Consider the following 13,209-nt stretch of genomic DNA (forward strand, 5'->3'; position numbering starts at 1 on the left):
GGAGTGGGGTGGGCATTAGGGGCTGGGAGAAGGAGAAGAAGGTTTCAGACATGGAAGGAGGGGTCAGCCCCAACATCTGGCCACCCTATGTACCCACCCAATAGTGTGATCATCCCAGAGAAGCTGGACTCCTTCATTAACAAGTTTGCGGAGTACACGCATGAGAAATGGGCCTTCGACAAGGTTGGCGCTGGAGTCCTCCCCTCCCCAGCAACCCCCATTCCTGCTGGTCTTTCTCAAGACCCCAGCTTTCCCCCAGACCCAGGTCTTCTCTGAGGCCCCAGACTTTCCTGAGACCCCTAACTCGTCCTGAGACCCCAAACCTCCCCTGGAACCCTCAGCCCCTCCAGGGAGTCCCCCAGGAGTCCCCCAAGCTGCTCCCTACCCCTCATCCTTCCCCCACCCTCAGCTCCATAGTGGCACTGCCCCTCCCTGTCCCCTCTCCACCTTCAGATCCAGAACAATTGGTCCTATGGGGAGAACATAGATGAGGAACTGAAGACCCATCCCATGCTGAGGCCCTATAAGACCTTTTCAGAGAAGGTGAGCAAGTTTGGGGCCCAGTGCTAGGGGTCCAAAAATGTAACCTCCAAATTTGGGTGTTCAGGGAGGAGAGAGGCTGCTTCATCAGCTCGGATCTAGCTGGGACTGCAGGTTAGGGGTCCTCCTCCGTGAACTTTGCCTCCCCTAGACCCCGGACTTGTAGTGTTCCTTCTCTGAGAAAGAATTAGAAAGATGGGGTTTGATTCCTTGACAATGCAACTTAACTTCTCTGAGTATCATGTGTAAAATGGGATGAGGGTTGGTTTGGGAGCCTCTGTCACAAAGCGGCTAAGAGACCTGGGTTCGAATCCAAGCTGGACCACTTTCTCCTAGCCACGTGGTGGAGGGTTTTCCCTTCTTAGGACACCGGAGGCCAGCCAGTAAGGCTCCAACCGCCATCTCCTTCCCGTCCCATCCCTCGAACTCCCTGCCTTTCTGTCCGCCCCAGGACAAAGAGATTTACCGCTGGCCCATCAAGGAGTCCTTGAAGGCCATGATTGCCTGGGAATGGACGATAGAGAAGGCCAGGGAGGGGGAAGAGGAGAAGACAGAGAAGAAGAAAACACGGAAGATATCCCAAAGTGCCCAGGTGGAGGCGGGGCCGGGGCAGGGGCGGGGTAATGGGGGTGGTGGGCGGCTAAACTAAGGGGCGGGGCCAGGTGAGGGCGGGGCCAGGCAGGAGGTGTGATTGAGAGAGAAGGGCCAAGGGAGGAAGGTGGGGTCCGCGGAATCGTAATGGGGAGGCCGGGAGCAGGGTACTGCACAAGGCTGAGAGACCTGGAAAGGGAGTGGGCCTGGGTCTGGAAAACCTCAAAGGGCAGAGGAGAGGAGGGCGTGGGTTAGAGACAGGGCCTGAAGGAGAGGGCGCAGATCCGGGGGTCTAGGGCCAGGTGGAGAGAGTAAACTGTGTTGCCTTCCCGGCTTCCTGCTAGCCCATCAAGCCCTCCCATCTCTCCCTTGTCCTCCCAGACTTATGATCCGAGAGAAGGCTACAGCCCCCAGCCCCCCGACCTCAGCGGAGTTACCCTGTCCCGGGAGCTGCAGGTAAAAAGAGCCCTGATCTTTTATCTAGGGGCATGAGGTGTTTGTTGGGGTTGGGGAGGACATCTTCTGAGTCTGGGCTCTGAATCTTTTGTCCTTTCCCAGGCCATGGCAGAACAGCTGGCGGAGAATTACCACAACACGTGGGGGCGGAAGAAGAAGCAGGAGCTGGAGGCCAAAGGTGAGGGCGCCCATCCCATCCCATCCCATCCCATCCCATCCCATCCCCAAAGTTCCCTAGTCATAGGCTCCAGAGTCATAAGGGTCTAGATTACAGTTGTGTGACTTTGAACGATTGCTTTCACCCTGCCCCTCCCCCCGCTCCGATAATAACAGCATCTACTACCATAGGGTTGTGGTGAGGAGATGACAATCACCTGAAAACCCTGTTTTGGTTATTCTTACCTCTGTTTTTATTGCTGTAATTATGCATGCCCTCAGCTGCAAGAACGACGTCAATGAGAGTGGCTTGGGCCTCCCCAGCCCTCTGATTTCTGGTCTTTGCTGTTCCAGGTGGTGGGACCCACCCTCTGCTGGTCCCCTACGACACACTCACAGCCAAGGAGAAGGCACGAGATCGAGAGAAGGCCCAGGAGCTTCTAAAGTTCCTGCAGATGAACGGCTATGCTGTCACCAGGCATGTGCGCTGCAAGCCTGGCGGGGGGGGGGGTGGGGCGTGGCGTGGGGGAGGTGAGGGGTGGGTGTGGGAGGGAGTGGCGGGGGAGGGGAATGTGGGAGGAGCTAGCAAGGCAGAAACTGGGAAAAGTTGGGCTGAGGTAACAAGGCAGGGCCAGAAAAGGGAGGTGACTGCGGGGGTTGGGGGGGGGTAAGGACCTGGGGCGTGGGGGAGGGGCCAGAGAGGAGAGGAATCCCAGAGGGGTGGGGCCTGATTGTCAGAGACGGGAGGGACTAAAGGGGCGGGGCCTGGGAAGGAGGCAAAGAGGGGTGGGGCTTGGGGGGGCAACTTGACGCCATGGAGGGGAGGGGCTAAGGGGCGGGGCCTGGGCTGGAGACGGGGACAGGAGTGGGGAGGAGGCCAAGAAGGTGGGGCGTGGAGAGGGGAGGCGGGGCCAGGGAGCGTCCCGCAACTTGAGGGGTATATGCGGTGGAGCAGAAGCCTGCAGAGGCAGGGCCTAGTGAAGCAGAAAGGGAACTGGAGAGATTGGGAGACAGGGTGGGCCTTCCTCGGGGCTGACTCCTCTCTGTCCGCGCAGAGGCCTTAAGGACATGGAGTTGGACACGTCTTCCATTGAGAAACGGTTTGCTTTTGGCTTCCTGCAGCAGTTGCTGCGCTGGATGGACATCTCCCAGGAATTTATCGCCCATTTGGGTATGGAGGAGGTCCTCTGAACTCCGTCCATACGTGCTGTTTCCCCTAAGGCCCCAGTTCATGCCTTTCTCCTTCCCTCCCCCATCTCATTATTGTGCCAGACACTGTTCCAGGTGTTGAGAACACTGTTCCAGGTGGTGAGCACAGTGAACAAAACAAAGATCCCTGTCCGCCTGCATTTATATTTCTGTGGTGCATTCAGACAATTATACAGGTTTTTAAAACACTAATGTGTTTTGGGAAGAAGAATGCACTAGAGCCAGCTAAGGAAGATTAGGAGTGGGGGAAAGTGGGGCTGGTTAAAATTTAAGTAAAGAAGACTGTGAAGGAGCTGGGAGGGAGCTGGCTGGAGGCTTGAGGAAAATATTCCAGGTAGAGGAACAGCCAGTGCGAAAGTTCTGAGAGGTCCCTGGTGTGATTAACCCAAAGCCCAAGTGGTTGAAGGAGACTGGCTGAGGGAGAAAGTGTGAGGAGATGAGGGCAGAGAGGTGCCCTCTGCCCTCTCAAAGACCACGTAGGGCTTTGCAGGCATGGGGAGACTGTGGCTTCCTGAGTGGAATGGCACCATGGGAGGGTTCTGAGCAGGAGAGGATGGTGACCTGCTTCAGGTGTTCACAGACTCCCCTTGGCTGTGCTGGGGACAGACTGTGGGCTTAGGGGCAAAGAGGGTGAGGACTGGGAAGATCCTGGCTCTCTCTTGAGCACGAAGGCTGTTGGTGTGCCCTGCACATGCCTCTTACGTCCCACTAAGAATCAAAGCTGGCCCCTAGAATCCCTCCCAGCTTCCCCTGGAGAGCCACCCAAGACCCCCAGGCCCCCTCAGATGAGTGACACAGCAGGACTCGCTCTTACACATCTCACCTCGAGTCCCACACACTGATCCTCTGCTCTGAGCACTTCTCAGCAACTCCCTTTCCTCTCCGTGCCTCAGTTTCCCTACCTGTCCACCATAATCGGCCACAGTTCTGTCCCTTACTTGCTGGGTGACCCATACTGAGTTATTGCACCTTAGTTCCCTTGTCTGTAAAATGAAGGCGAGGTACCGACTATACAGCTCTCCAAGCTGGGAGGCAATTAGATAAGCACATTTCTCACAGTGCCGGTGACATAGCCAGTGTTTAATAATGGGATCCAGCATTATTAGTAGTATTAATTATTACTGTCACCATTTTTATTATCTGAAATTGATTTCCACTCTAAAATCAATTCGAATCTGTCTATGTTGACTTCTGGTTTCATTCATTTGTTTATTCCAAACTGATTCAGTGCTAAATATCAAAGTTCAAGGAGAAAAGGACCTGTGAGGAAGGGGATGTCCTTTGGCTTTACCCCATCCCAGTTTGTCCTCCCCATTTACAGCCTCAGGAAGGGTTTGATCAAGGAGTTAGGGGGATCAATTGAGAAAGGGGAGAGAGGTTCACCTCAAAGGCAGCAGAATTTACTTTAAACCAAGAATTAGTCTCCCATCTTTTCCTACCTTTGCCCTAGAGTCCCCCACCCCTCCATTGGAATGCCCTGAGTTCCCCAGCCTTGAACCCACTATGACCCCTGTTTTCCCCTCCCCCACCAGAGGCTGTGGTCAGCAGTGGACGAGTAGAAAAGTCCCCACATGAACAAGAGATTAAGTTCTTTGCCAAGGTGAGAGGTGGGCTCAGAAGCTGGAGGGGCTGGGGACTGGGTGGGCTCCCCTACCCTTCACTCAGTGCCCCTCATCTCTTCCCCACCCCCCAGATCCTGCTCCCTTTGATCAACCAGTACTTCACCAACCACTGCCTCTATTTCCTGTCCACACCGGCCAAAGTGCTGGGCAGTGGCGGCCATGCCTCCAACAAGGAGAAGGAAATGATCACCAGGTGGGCCATGCTGTGACCTCTCACCCAGCCCCCTGACCTCACAGGATCATAATCCTGGACCCTTTCTGCCCATCCTTGGACCTTAGGGGCTCTGTACTGGGTGTTGGGTGCTGACCACTCTAGCTGCAGAAGGAACTGAAGGGTGAAGGTGACCAGCTGTCCTGTTGTGCCCAGGCCTGAGGGGTTTCCCAGGACATGGGACTTTGAGGCAAATGGTCACCCAGTCAGAAAGGCAGACCAGCCTCAGCCCCCAGTATTCCCATTTCTGCCCCTGACCCTTCAATTTCTTCCCCCAAATCCCTTGTCCTCCTGGTTCTGTCTTCCATCCCTGGCCCTTTAATTGCATCACTGCTGTCCTTGTCCCTCGATATCCTCACTACCTGTTGCCCCTGTCCTTCTGTCCCTTTCTTCAGCCTCTTCTGCAAGCTTGCTGCTCTTGTCCGTCACCGAGTTTCTCTCTTCGGTAAGTAGCTCTGCTCCCCAGCGCTTCTTAATCCTCCCTCTCTCCCTGCAGTCGCCAGCCCCACCCTGAAGAAGGAGTTCTGGTTCAGGCCTCGATTTGGACAAGCTTCACTGTGTTCTTTCTCCCCACCTGGGGATGGGTGGGGTCGTCCTGGGGACAGGGCTGTGATTGGGACAGCCCCGGGCCCTGGCCTCATGGAACCCCCAGGCCTGTAGGGACATAGACTCATCACCAGACTGTGATGGCCCAGAGGGTCCAGGCTGGGTTGGGGGAGGCACAGGCAGAGTAGGTTTAGGGAAGGACAGCAACCTCTTGGGGTCTAGGTGGAGGTGGGCCTGGGGCTGAGTTGGAGGTAGAGGAAGGCACTGCCCTCTTAGCCTTTTCTCCACCCTGGTCCGTCTTCCTTTCCCAGGGACAGATGCTCCGGCTGTGGTCAACTGCCTTCACATCCTGGCCCGCTCCCTGGATGCAAGGTATGGGGCATGGTGCCAACTCCCACCCGTTCTCTGCTTTTCGAAATCGAGAATCTCAGATTCTAGAACTGGTGTGCCCCGGCTTCCCTCCTAGGACAGTGATGAAGTCAGGCCCCGAGATCGTGAAGGCTGGCCTCCGCTCCTTCTTTGAGAGCGCGTCAGAGGACATCGAGAAGATGGTGGAGAACCTGCGCCTGGGCAAGGTGTCCCAGGCGCGCACGCAGGTGAAGGGCGTGGGCCAGAACCTCACCTACACCACTGTGGCCCTGCTGCCTGTCCTCACCACGCTCTTCCAGCACATCGCCCAGCACCAGTTTGGAGACGACGTCATCCGTAAGGGCCCTGGCCCCGAGGGCGGGGGTGGGGGGGCCAATTCACCCAACACTAGCCCTCCCCATGTGCCCGGCTGTTTGCGTGTGTGGATTCATTGCTCTGAGCCAAGTGAATTGGTAGGTAACAAATGAGGGAGTGAGGGTATGAGCTCAGCCGCTCTAACAAAAAGACCGCAAATCACCGTAGCTGAAACAGGAAGGAAGGGTATTTCTTTCTCATGTAATGGTCTAGTTATAAGTGGCTCAGCAAGTCAGAAGCCCAGGTGTCCTCCATCTTTGTACTCTGCCATCTTGGAAATATCCCCCTTAGGCCTGTGGCCCGGGATGGCACACCATTACATCTTCACTCTAGACTGTAGAAGAGAAGAAGCGAAGAGGAGGGCATTGCAGTCCATATTATAAAGGAAAGACCTAGAAGCAATCTGCATCACTCCTGCTGACATCCATCTGGTTGGCCAGGATTTAGCATGTGGCTGCATGTCACCACAAGGAAGGCTAGGAAGTGGCCTTTATTCTGGGAGGTCATGTGTCAGGCTAAATATTGGAGGTCTCTTACGAGGAGGAAGAAAAGAGCAGAAAAATGTTAAGAGGAGATGTTGGGAGTCCATTAGTAGTGTGTGCCATGTGTATGCTCCCAAGGGGCACATACGGTGTGTGACCCAGTCTGGGGTCTTGGGACATAATAGTGAGCAACGTGCTTTGGTTAATGAGACACAAGCAAGACACAACACCCAGGGGGGTGTCAGGTACTCAAAAGAAAGAGCCTTGCCAGATGTGGCCTGGACTATGGAGGAGCAAGGCGGGGAAGGACAGGCGGAGCTGGTGGGACAGACGCTCAGGAGGCTGAGGGGATGGGCTGTGGCGGGGAGGCAGCCAGAGGGAGGCCCAAGGCCCTGGCCCAGGACCCGCAGATGGTGGGGCCTCCAAGAGACAGGAGTTGGAAGATGTAATCAGTTTGGGGGAGATGCGAGGTCAGTTTGGGACTTGGTGGTTGTGAGAGGCTCAGGGAATACCCTGGAAGGTATCCAGGATGGGCTAGAGGGCCAGTGGGCTGTGAGGACTGGCAGATAGTGGGGCTATGTCTCAGCTCACTGTTGATTTGAAATCACAACCTCTTGATAAAAGTAAGAAAAGTTCCGCTTGGGTGGGATTCTTCCCCCACCCCCACATTTTATTTAGAAAATTTCAAAGTATCCAGGAAAGTCAGAAGAAGAGGATTGTTAACAATTTGCCCCATTCACTTACCCTTTCACTTAAGGGGTGGAAAGTGTTTATAAACCTTTTTGTTGAACTTTTGAATGTGAGTTGCATCCACCATGACACCAGATCCCTGAGTCTCTGTCACATAATCACAGTATCATCATCACCACGTGACCTGACTGTATTTAAATTTTCATTGTTACCCTTCACATGTCTTTGATTAAAAAAAAAAAAATTCAGAATCCGGTCAGATTGCCCTCGTTGTATTTGGTTGTTAGGCCTATGTAGTGACTTGTATCTAGAGCATGCCCCTTGACCTCTTTTGGTCCCATGACATTTGTGAGGTTGTTGAGGTTCCTAACCTGGGTGGGTGGCGGGGGGAGCAGGGGATGGTGGATGACCTCAAATTATAGTTGGGATTGGGTGTTTGTTTGCATTTTTCTGCAAAAAGTGTACATCACTATCATCAAAGAGACCTGTGACTCCTCTCTAAGAAAGGAACAACTAGCCTTTATTAAGTGCCTGCTGTGTGCCACATTCCAACTTGCTTCCAAGCATTAACTCTTTTGATCCTCACAACCACTCCACGAGGAAGATACTATAATCATCCCCATTTTACAGATAGGGAAACTGAGGCCAAGAGCATGTGGTACTTGCTCAAGTCACAAAACTGGTAAATGGCAGGCTGGCTCTACAGCCCTGCTCTTACCCAGTATTTGGAGATGAGGGAGGAGGGCAGGGAGCACAGGTGTCGTGGGTGCGTCCCTGACCTTCGCCCTTTATCTCTCCCTCAGTGGATGACGTCCAGGTCTCTTGCTACCGAACGCTGTGCAGTATCTACTCTCTGGGAACCACCAAGAACACTTACGTAGAAAAGTAAGGAGAGAGAGCCATAGTTGGGGGCTGGGGTGGGTACTGTGGGGCTCAGGGAAAGGAGGGAGCAGGAGAGATGTTCAAAGCTTCAACAGCAGATGGGCTTAGTGGCAGCTGCAGTTCACCAAGGCGGCCACATGAGGTCACTCAGGGGAAAGCCAGTGAAGAAAGTGGCCGCCTCTGGCTCAGGGGCCAAATTAGGCCCCAGGCACTGGCTGCCCAGGATGGCAGGTGTTCCCTACTGGGGAGCGAGCTTGCCCTGGCAGGGGGTGGTACACGGGAGCCACAGCAAGCTGGGGGCACTGGGGAGGGCCCCGGGTGGTGGCTATGTGGCTGGGGTCTCCTGAGCTGGGCTTAGCCATTGGAGCAAGAAGACATTTAAAAGCCCTGGGGAAAGACTACCTTGGTGTCCTCAGTAATGGCAGCTCCTCTCGGGAGAGTTCTGGGGAGAGACACTTCTGTGGAGACAGAGGCTGGGACCCGGGAGCAGGCAGAGAGAGGGGCATGGGAGCTAAGTAGCCCCCTTTTCCAGGCTGCGGCCGGCCCTGGGGGAGTGCCTGGCCCGTCTTGCAGCAGCTATGCCGGTGGCGTTCCTGGAGCCTCAGCTGAACGAGTATAATGCCTGCTCAGTGTACACTACCAAGTCTCCCCGGGAGCGGGCCCGTAAGTGGCATGGGGCTGGGGCAGCTGGCAGGGTTACCTTCTCCCCAGCACAGGGCCCTGGGGTGGCGGGAGCCCTCTTTGGGGGCAGTGTGATCCAGTCTGGGTTCTGAGGGCTGAGGATTCCCCAGGATGGGGGCACTCCAGAGCTTGTGGGGGGCCCGGGTTCGTGGTGCAGACACTGAGGTCTGGGGACGGTGGGTGAGAACGCCCTGACTCCTCCCTGCACCCCAGTCCTGGGGCTCCCCAATAGCGTGGAGGAGATGTGTCCTGACATCCCAGTGCTGGAGCGGCTTATGGCGGACATCGGGGTGCTGGCCGAGTCGGGAGCCCGCTACACGGAGATGCCACACGTCATCGAGATCACGCTGCCCATGCTGTGCAGCTACCTGCCCCGCTGGTGGGAGCGTGGGCCTGAGGCGCCACCCCCTGCCCTGCCCGCAGGGGCCCCCCCGCCCTGCACGGCGGTCACCTCTGACCACCTCAACTCCCTGCTGGGGAACATCCTGCGGATCATCGTCAACAACCTGGGCATTGACGAGGCATCGTGGATGAAGCGGCTGGCCGGTGGGTCTGGGGGGCACCAGGCCCCTGAGGCTGGGGCCAATGTCCTGGACCCCAGGCCCTTGAATCTGAGGGTCTGAGAGGAAAATCTCAGGGTTGTGGTTTCCTGGGAGTTGGGAGAAGTTGGAGTCTAGGCTTTCTCAGGGTCAGAAGGCCAGGGGTCATCCCAAGGGGTCAGAATCTCAGGCTCATGGGGTCTGGGGTAGATGGATGGGTCCTGGGAGTCCTCCAGACTGGATTCTGAATTTCCAGAGCCTTGGAGAGGGTAAGGAGCTGGGTCAGAGGCATGGGTTCCTTATACAAAGGGTCAGAAAACCAGGTCAGGTGTCAGGGTCCCTGATATGGATGGGGCTGTAGGTCAGAGGTCAAGAAATGAGTTTTTAAAGGGCTGGGATCCCTGGCTCAGAAGTTCTGTATCAGGAATCGGGTCAAGCTAGGGATTGGGGGCTGGGAGCAGAGATCGGGAGCAGAGGTCGGAGGCTGGAATAAGAAACCAGGAATCACAGAAATCACGCGGTGAGGTCAGGTTCTGCGTTTGGGCTAGGTCAGAGGTAAAAGACTAGAGTGAGAGGTCGTAGAGTAAGAGTAAGAGTAGAGTAAGGTATCAGGTTATGACTCAGTTGTTGGGGTCAGAGGTCAGGTGCTTCTGTCAGGCTGGGTCCAGGTCAAGGGATATGGTTGGGACCAAGGATCGAGGGCTGTGTCAGAGGTCAGGGCCTGAGGTCAGGAATGAGATCAGAGGTAGAAGCTGAGGTCAGGCTGGGGTCCACGAGAGCTGCTGGGTCCCAGACATAGGTCAGGAATCATGGGCTGGGAGCAGAGGTCAGGATGGAGATCAAAGGCCATAGGTCAGGTGCCAGAGTTTGAGGCTGGCCAGCAGCAAGTCCCCCGCACCCCCCTTTTGCTCCTTCAGTGTTTGCCCAGCCCATTGTGAGCAGGGCCCGGCCTGAGCTTCTGCATTCCCACTTCATCCCTACCATCGGGCGCTTGCGCAAGCGGGCGGGGAAGGTGGTGGCCGAGGAGGAGCAGCTGCGCCTGGAGGCCAAGGCCGAAGCGGAGGAGGGCGAGCTCCTGGTGCGGGATGAGTTCTCTGTGCTCTGCCGGGACCTGTATGCCCTCTACCCACTGCTCATCCGCTATGTGGACAACAACAGGTCAGCATGTGCCCAGCCATCCCCGCGCACAGTCAGCCTAACCTCCCACCTCCCTGACCCCACCTGACCCCCCCACCTTTTGAGTGACTATTATTTTTTTCCGACTCTCACCTGAGCCCACCCAGCCTTCTGACCACCCCCCACCATTGCTTCTGGCCCCACAAAATCCAGCCCAATGGTGTGCACGCCCCTTCCGCTCCTTTACACCCGCTGAGGCAGAGCCCCTGGGGGGCTGCCGTGTCAGCCATCAGGAGCCCCACTTTCCCTCCAGCACCCTCTCCAGGCCCAGGTGGCGGGGGCCTGATGGTCAGGCGTTCCTCCATCCCTGACAGGAAGGGGAGACAGCCCAGAACCAGCCAGCCTGGCTTCCCTCAGAAACAGGTCTTTAATAAAAGTAAGAGCAGGTGTCAGTTAGTTGTCAACATCTCTCTAAAATCAGAAGCACTATTTAAAGAATTACTCACTCCTAGGGGCAGCCTGATCTGGGGTTAGTAAATAGGTTTCAACTCCAGATTCCATCCTGGTGGAGAAAACTCGAAGATTGCAGCAGGGCTTTGTAAGAAAGGGGGCTGGGATTGATTAGTTATGTCTGTCACAGGAGCAGATATGGGAAGCTCTAGTCCGCATGCTAGATAAGTCCATGCACACCCATGATTGTGCTCAGGAGGCAGGTACTGCTCTAGGGTCAGTGCCCCAGAGGCGGATCCCTGGGTCAGAGAACCTGAACAAGTAAATCATGGGGGGCTGGGATCGATTAGCTATGTCTGTCACAGGAGTAGACTTGGGAAGTCATGGTCCGCATGCTAGATACAGCCATGCACACCCATGGTTGTGCTCAGGAGGCAGGTACTGCTGTAGGGTCAGTACCCCAAAGGCAGAGCCCTGGGTCAGAGAGCCTGAACAAGTAAATCATGCATTCACTCTGTGGGATACTACATGGGAGCAAAAATGGGCCAACCCTTACAACACACAACAATGTGGGTGGATCTTACAAACATCAGATTGAAAGAAGCCAGGAAAATTCCAGACATTATCATTTATTTCTGCGGCGTTCAAGAACAGACAAAAATAGTTCATGTTCAGGATGAGGGTCATCAGGGGGGAGGGAGAGAAGAGTGGCTGGGAGGGGCATGGAGATAATTCTGGGTTCTGGAAGTGTTCTGTTTCTTGACTTGGGTGGTGTTCACCTTGTACTGGTTCATCAAGTTGACTATGTTGTGTTTCCATAAAAAAGTAGAGATAGAGGAATCCCTTTTTAAAAGGAATTGTTAAGATTTTCAAATCACCCAAGTGGCCAGATTACCCTAGAAAACTCCATCCCTCCCACTGGATGGTCCCATCCCCTGAGAGCTCTCTGTGAGGCGTCCCCTTCAGAGGGGGTCCCTGCCCCCATCCCTCATCAGCCCCCTCCCTGCCCATCTAGGGCGCACTGGCTGACAGAGCCCAATCCCAGCGCTGAAGAGCTGTTCAGGATGGTGGGCGAGATCTTCATCTACTGGTCCAAGTCCCACGTGAGTTCCTGCCCATTCTGCCCCTCCTTGCCAAGACCCTCACCACTGTGGCTGATCCTGACACTGCTTCTCCCTCCAGAACTTTAAGCGCGAGGAGCAGAACTTCGTGGTCCAGAATGAGATTAACAACATGTCATTTCTGACTGCTGACAATAAGAGCAAAATGGCCAAGGTGGGTGCTTTGTGGTGAGAGGACTTGGTGGGGAGGGTGGGAGCACCCTTTATCCTTTACCCCTTCACCCAGCCAACCTGCTCTGTCCTGGTCACATTCCTTGCAGCTATCACCACATCCCATATTTCCCTCCTCCTGCCTCTCCATCTGTCTCTTCCCTTACCCCATCTCCCTCCTCTTTTTCCTTCCCCCCATTTCCCTCTTCTTTCTCCATCTCCCCTCTCCTCCCCATCTCCTTCTTCCCCATCACCCTTATCCCATCTCCCTCCTCCTTCCTCCCCATGTCCCTCCTCCTCATCCCCCTCCTCCTATGTCCCTCCTCTCCTCTCCTTTCTCCTTTCTCTCCCTCATCTCCTTCCCCTCCCTTTCCCATCTCCCCTCTCACTTCTCCCCACCCCCCTCCTCCCCACTCTCTCCTCTGCAATTTCCTCTTCTCCCACCCTTCCTCTCCTCCATCTCCATCCACCCTGATATCCTCTTCTCCCATGTCTTTCCTCATATCCCCATTACCCCATATCCCCCCCCCTTCCTGTCCCCTTATACTTCTCAGAACTGCCCTCTTCAGGGTCCAAAGGAACAAAGCCACCCGCCCTGAGTCAGGGTCTGGAAATGCCCAGCTAGGGGATGTGTGTCGGGCTGGGGCAGGGGAGCTGCCCACTTGGCAGCTGGGGCAGGGTAGGGCCCACTTGGAGTTGGGCCTGGGGTTCTCTGAGGGACCAGGGTAACCCTTCTTGTCTCTGTCTGCAACCTGATGAAGCAGGCGGGAGATGTACAGGTCAGCCCCATGTCTGGGACCTTCCGCATGCCTCTTGGCTTAATACCCTCTTCTGCCCTCTCCCCAGCTTCTGCGTCCCCCTGCCCCTGTTCCCCACCCCTCATCCTTGTCTCCCAGCCCCCAGCCTCTCCCCCACCACCCCCATTCATTCCCTTTCCAACACTCAGCTTTTGGCAATTTAACTTTTTTTTTTTTTTAACTTTTGTTAAAAAAAAAAAAAAAACAAAAAAAAACAAGAAAAAAAAAAACCAGCACACCTCTGAGC

The 13,209-nt window shown here is 55.3% G+C and overlaps 1 protein-coding gene across 2 annotated transcripts in view; it reads left to right on the plus strand.

The window, feature by feature from the left end:
* Positions 1–13,209, plus strand: part of RYR1 (ryanodine receptor 1) — a 110,717-nt gene that overhangs the window by 51,574 nt on the left and 45,934 nt on the right. The window contains exons 52-70 of one of the 2 annotated variants that reach the window (XM_044256551.1): positions 105–183; positions 454–543; positions 992–1,132; positions 1,513–1,587; positions 1,690–1,765; positions 2,098–2,221; positions 2,799–2,914; positions 4,485–4,552; positions 4,646–4,767; positions 5,181–5,230; positions 5,643–5,703; positions 5,798–6,036; positions 8,030–8,111; positions 8,641–8,771; positions 9,003–9,335; positions 10,246–10,486; positions 11,910–11,997; positions 12,077–12,169; positions 12,930–12,944. In XM_044256551.1, coding sequence (XP_044112486.1) covers positions 105–183; positions 454–543; positions 992–1,132; positions 1,513–1,587; positions 1,690–1,765; positions 2,098–2,221; positions 2,799–2,914; positions 4,485–4,552; positions 4,646–4,767; positions 5,181–5,230; positions 5,643–5,703; positions 5,798–6,036; positions 8,030–8,111; positions 8,641–8,771; positions 9,003–9,335; positions 10,246–10,486; positions 11,910–11,997; positions 12,077–12,169; positions 12,930–12,944 — 2,224 coding nt within the window. The remainder of the gene's footprint in view (positions 1–104; positions 184–453; positions 544–991; positions 1,133–1,512; positions 1,588–1,689; positions 1,766–2,097; positions 2,222–2,798; positions 2,915–4,484; positions 4,553–4,645; positions 4,768–5,180; positions 5,231–5,642; positions 5,704–5,797; positions 6,037–8,029; positions 8,112–8,640; positions 8,772–9,002; positions 9,336–10,245; positions 10,487–11,909; positions 11,998–12,076; positions 12,170–12,929; positions 12,945–13,209) is intronic. The other variant, XM_044256549.1, reaches the window with a different exon arrangement.

The sequence above is a fragment of the Neovison vison genome, chromosome 7, assembly GCF_020171115.1.
Source record: "Neovison vison isolate M4711 chromosome 7, ASM_NN_V1, whole genome shotgun sequence".
NCBI classification, from domain to species: domain Eukaryota; kingdom Metazoa; phylum Chordata; class Mammalia; order Carnivora; family Mustelidae; genus Neogale; species Neogale vison.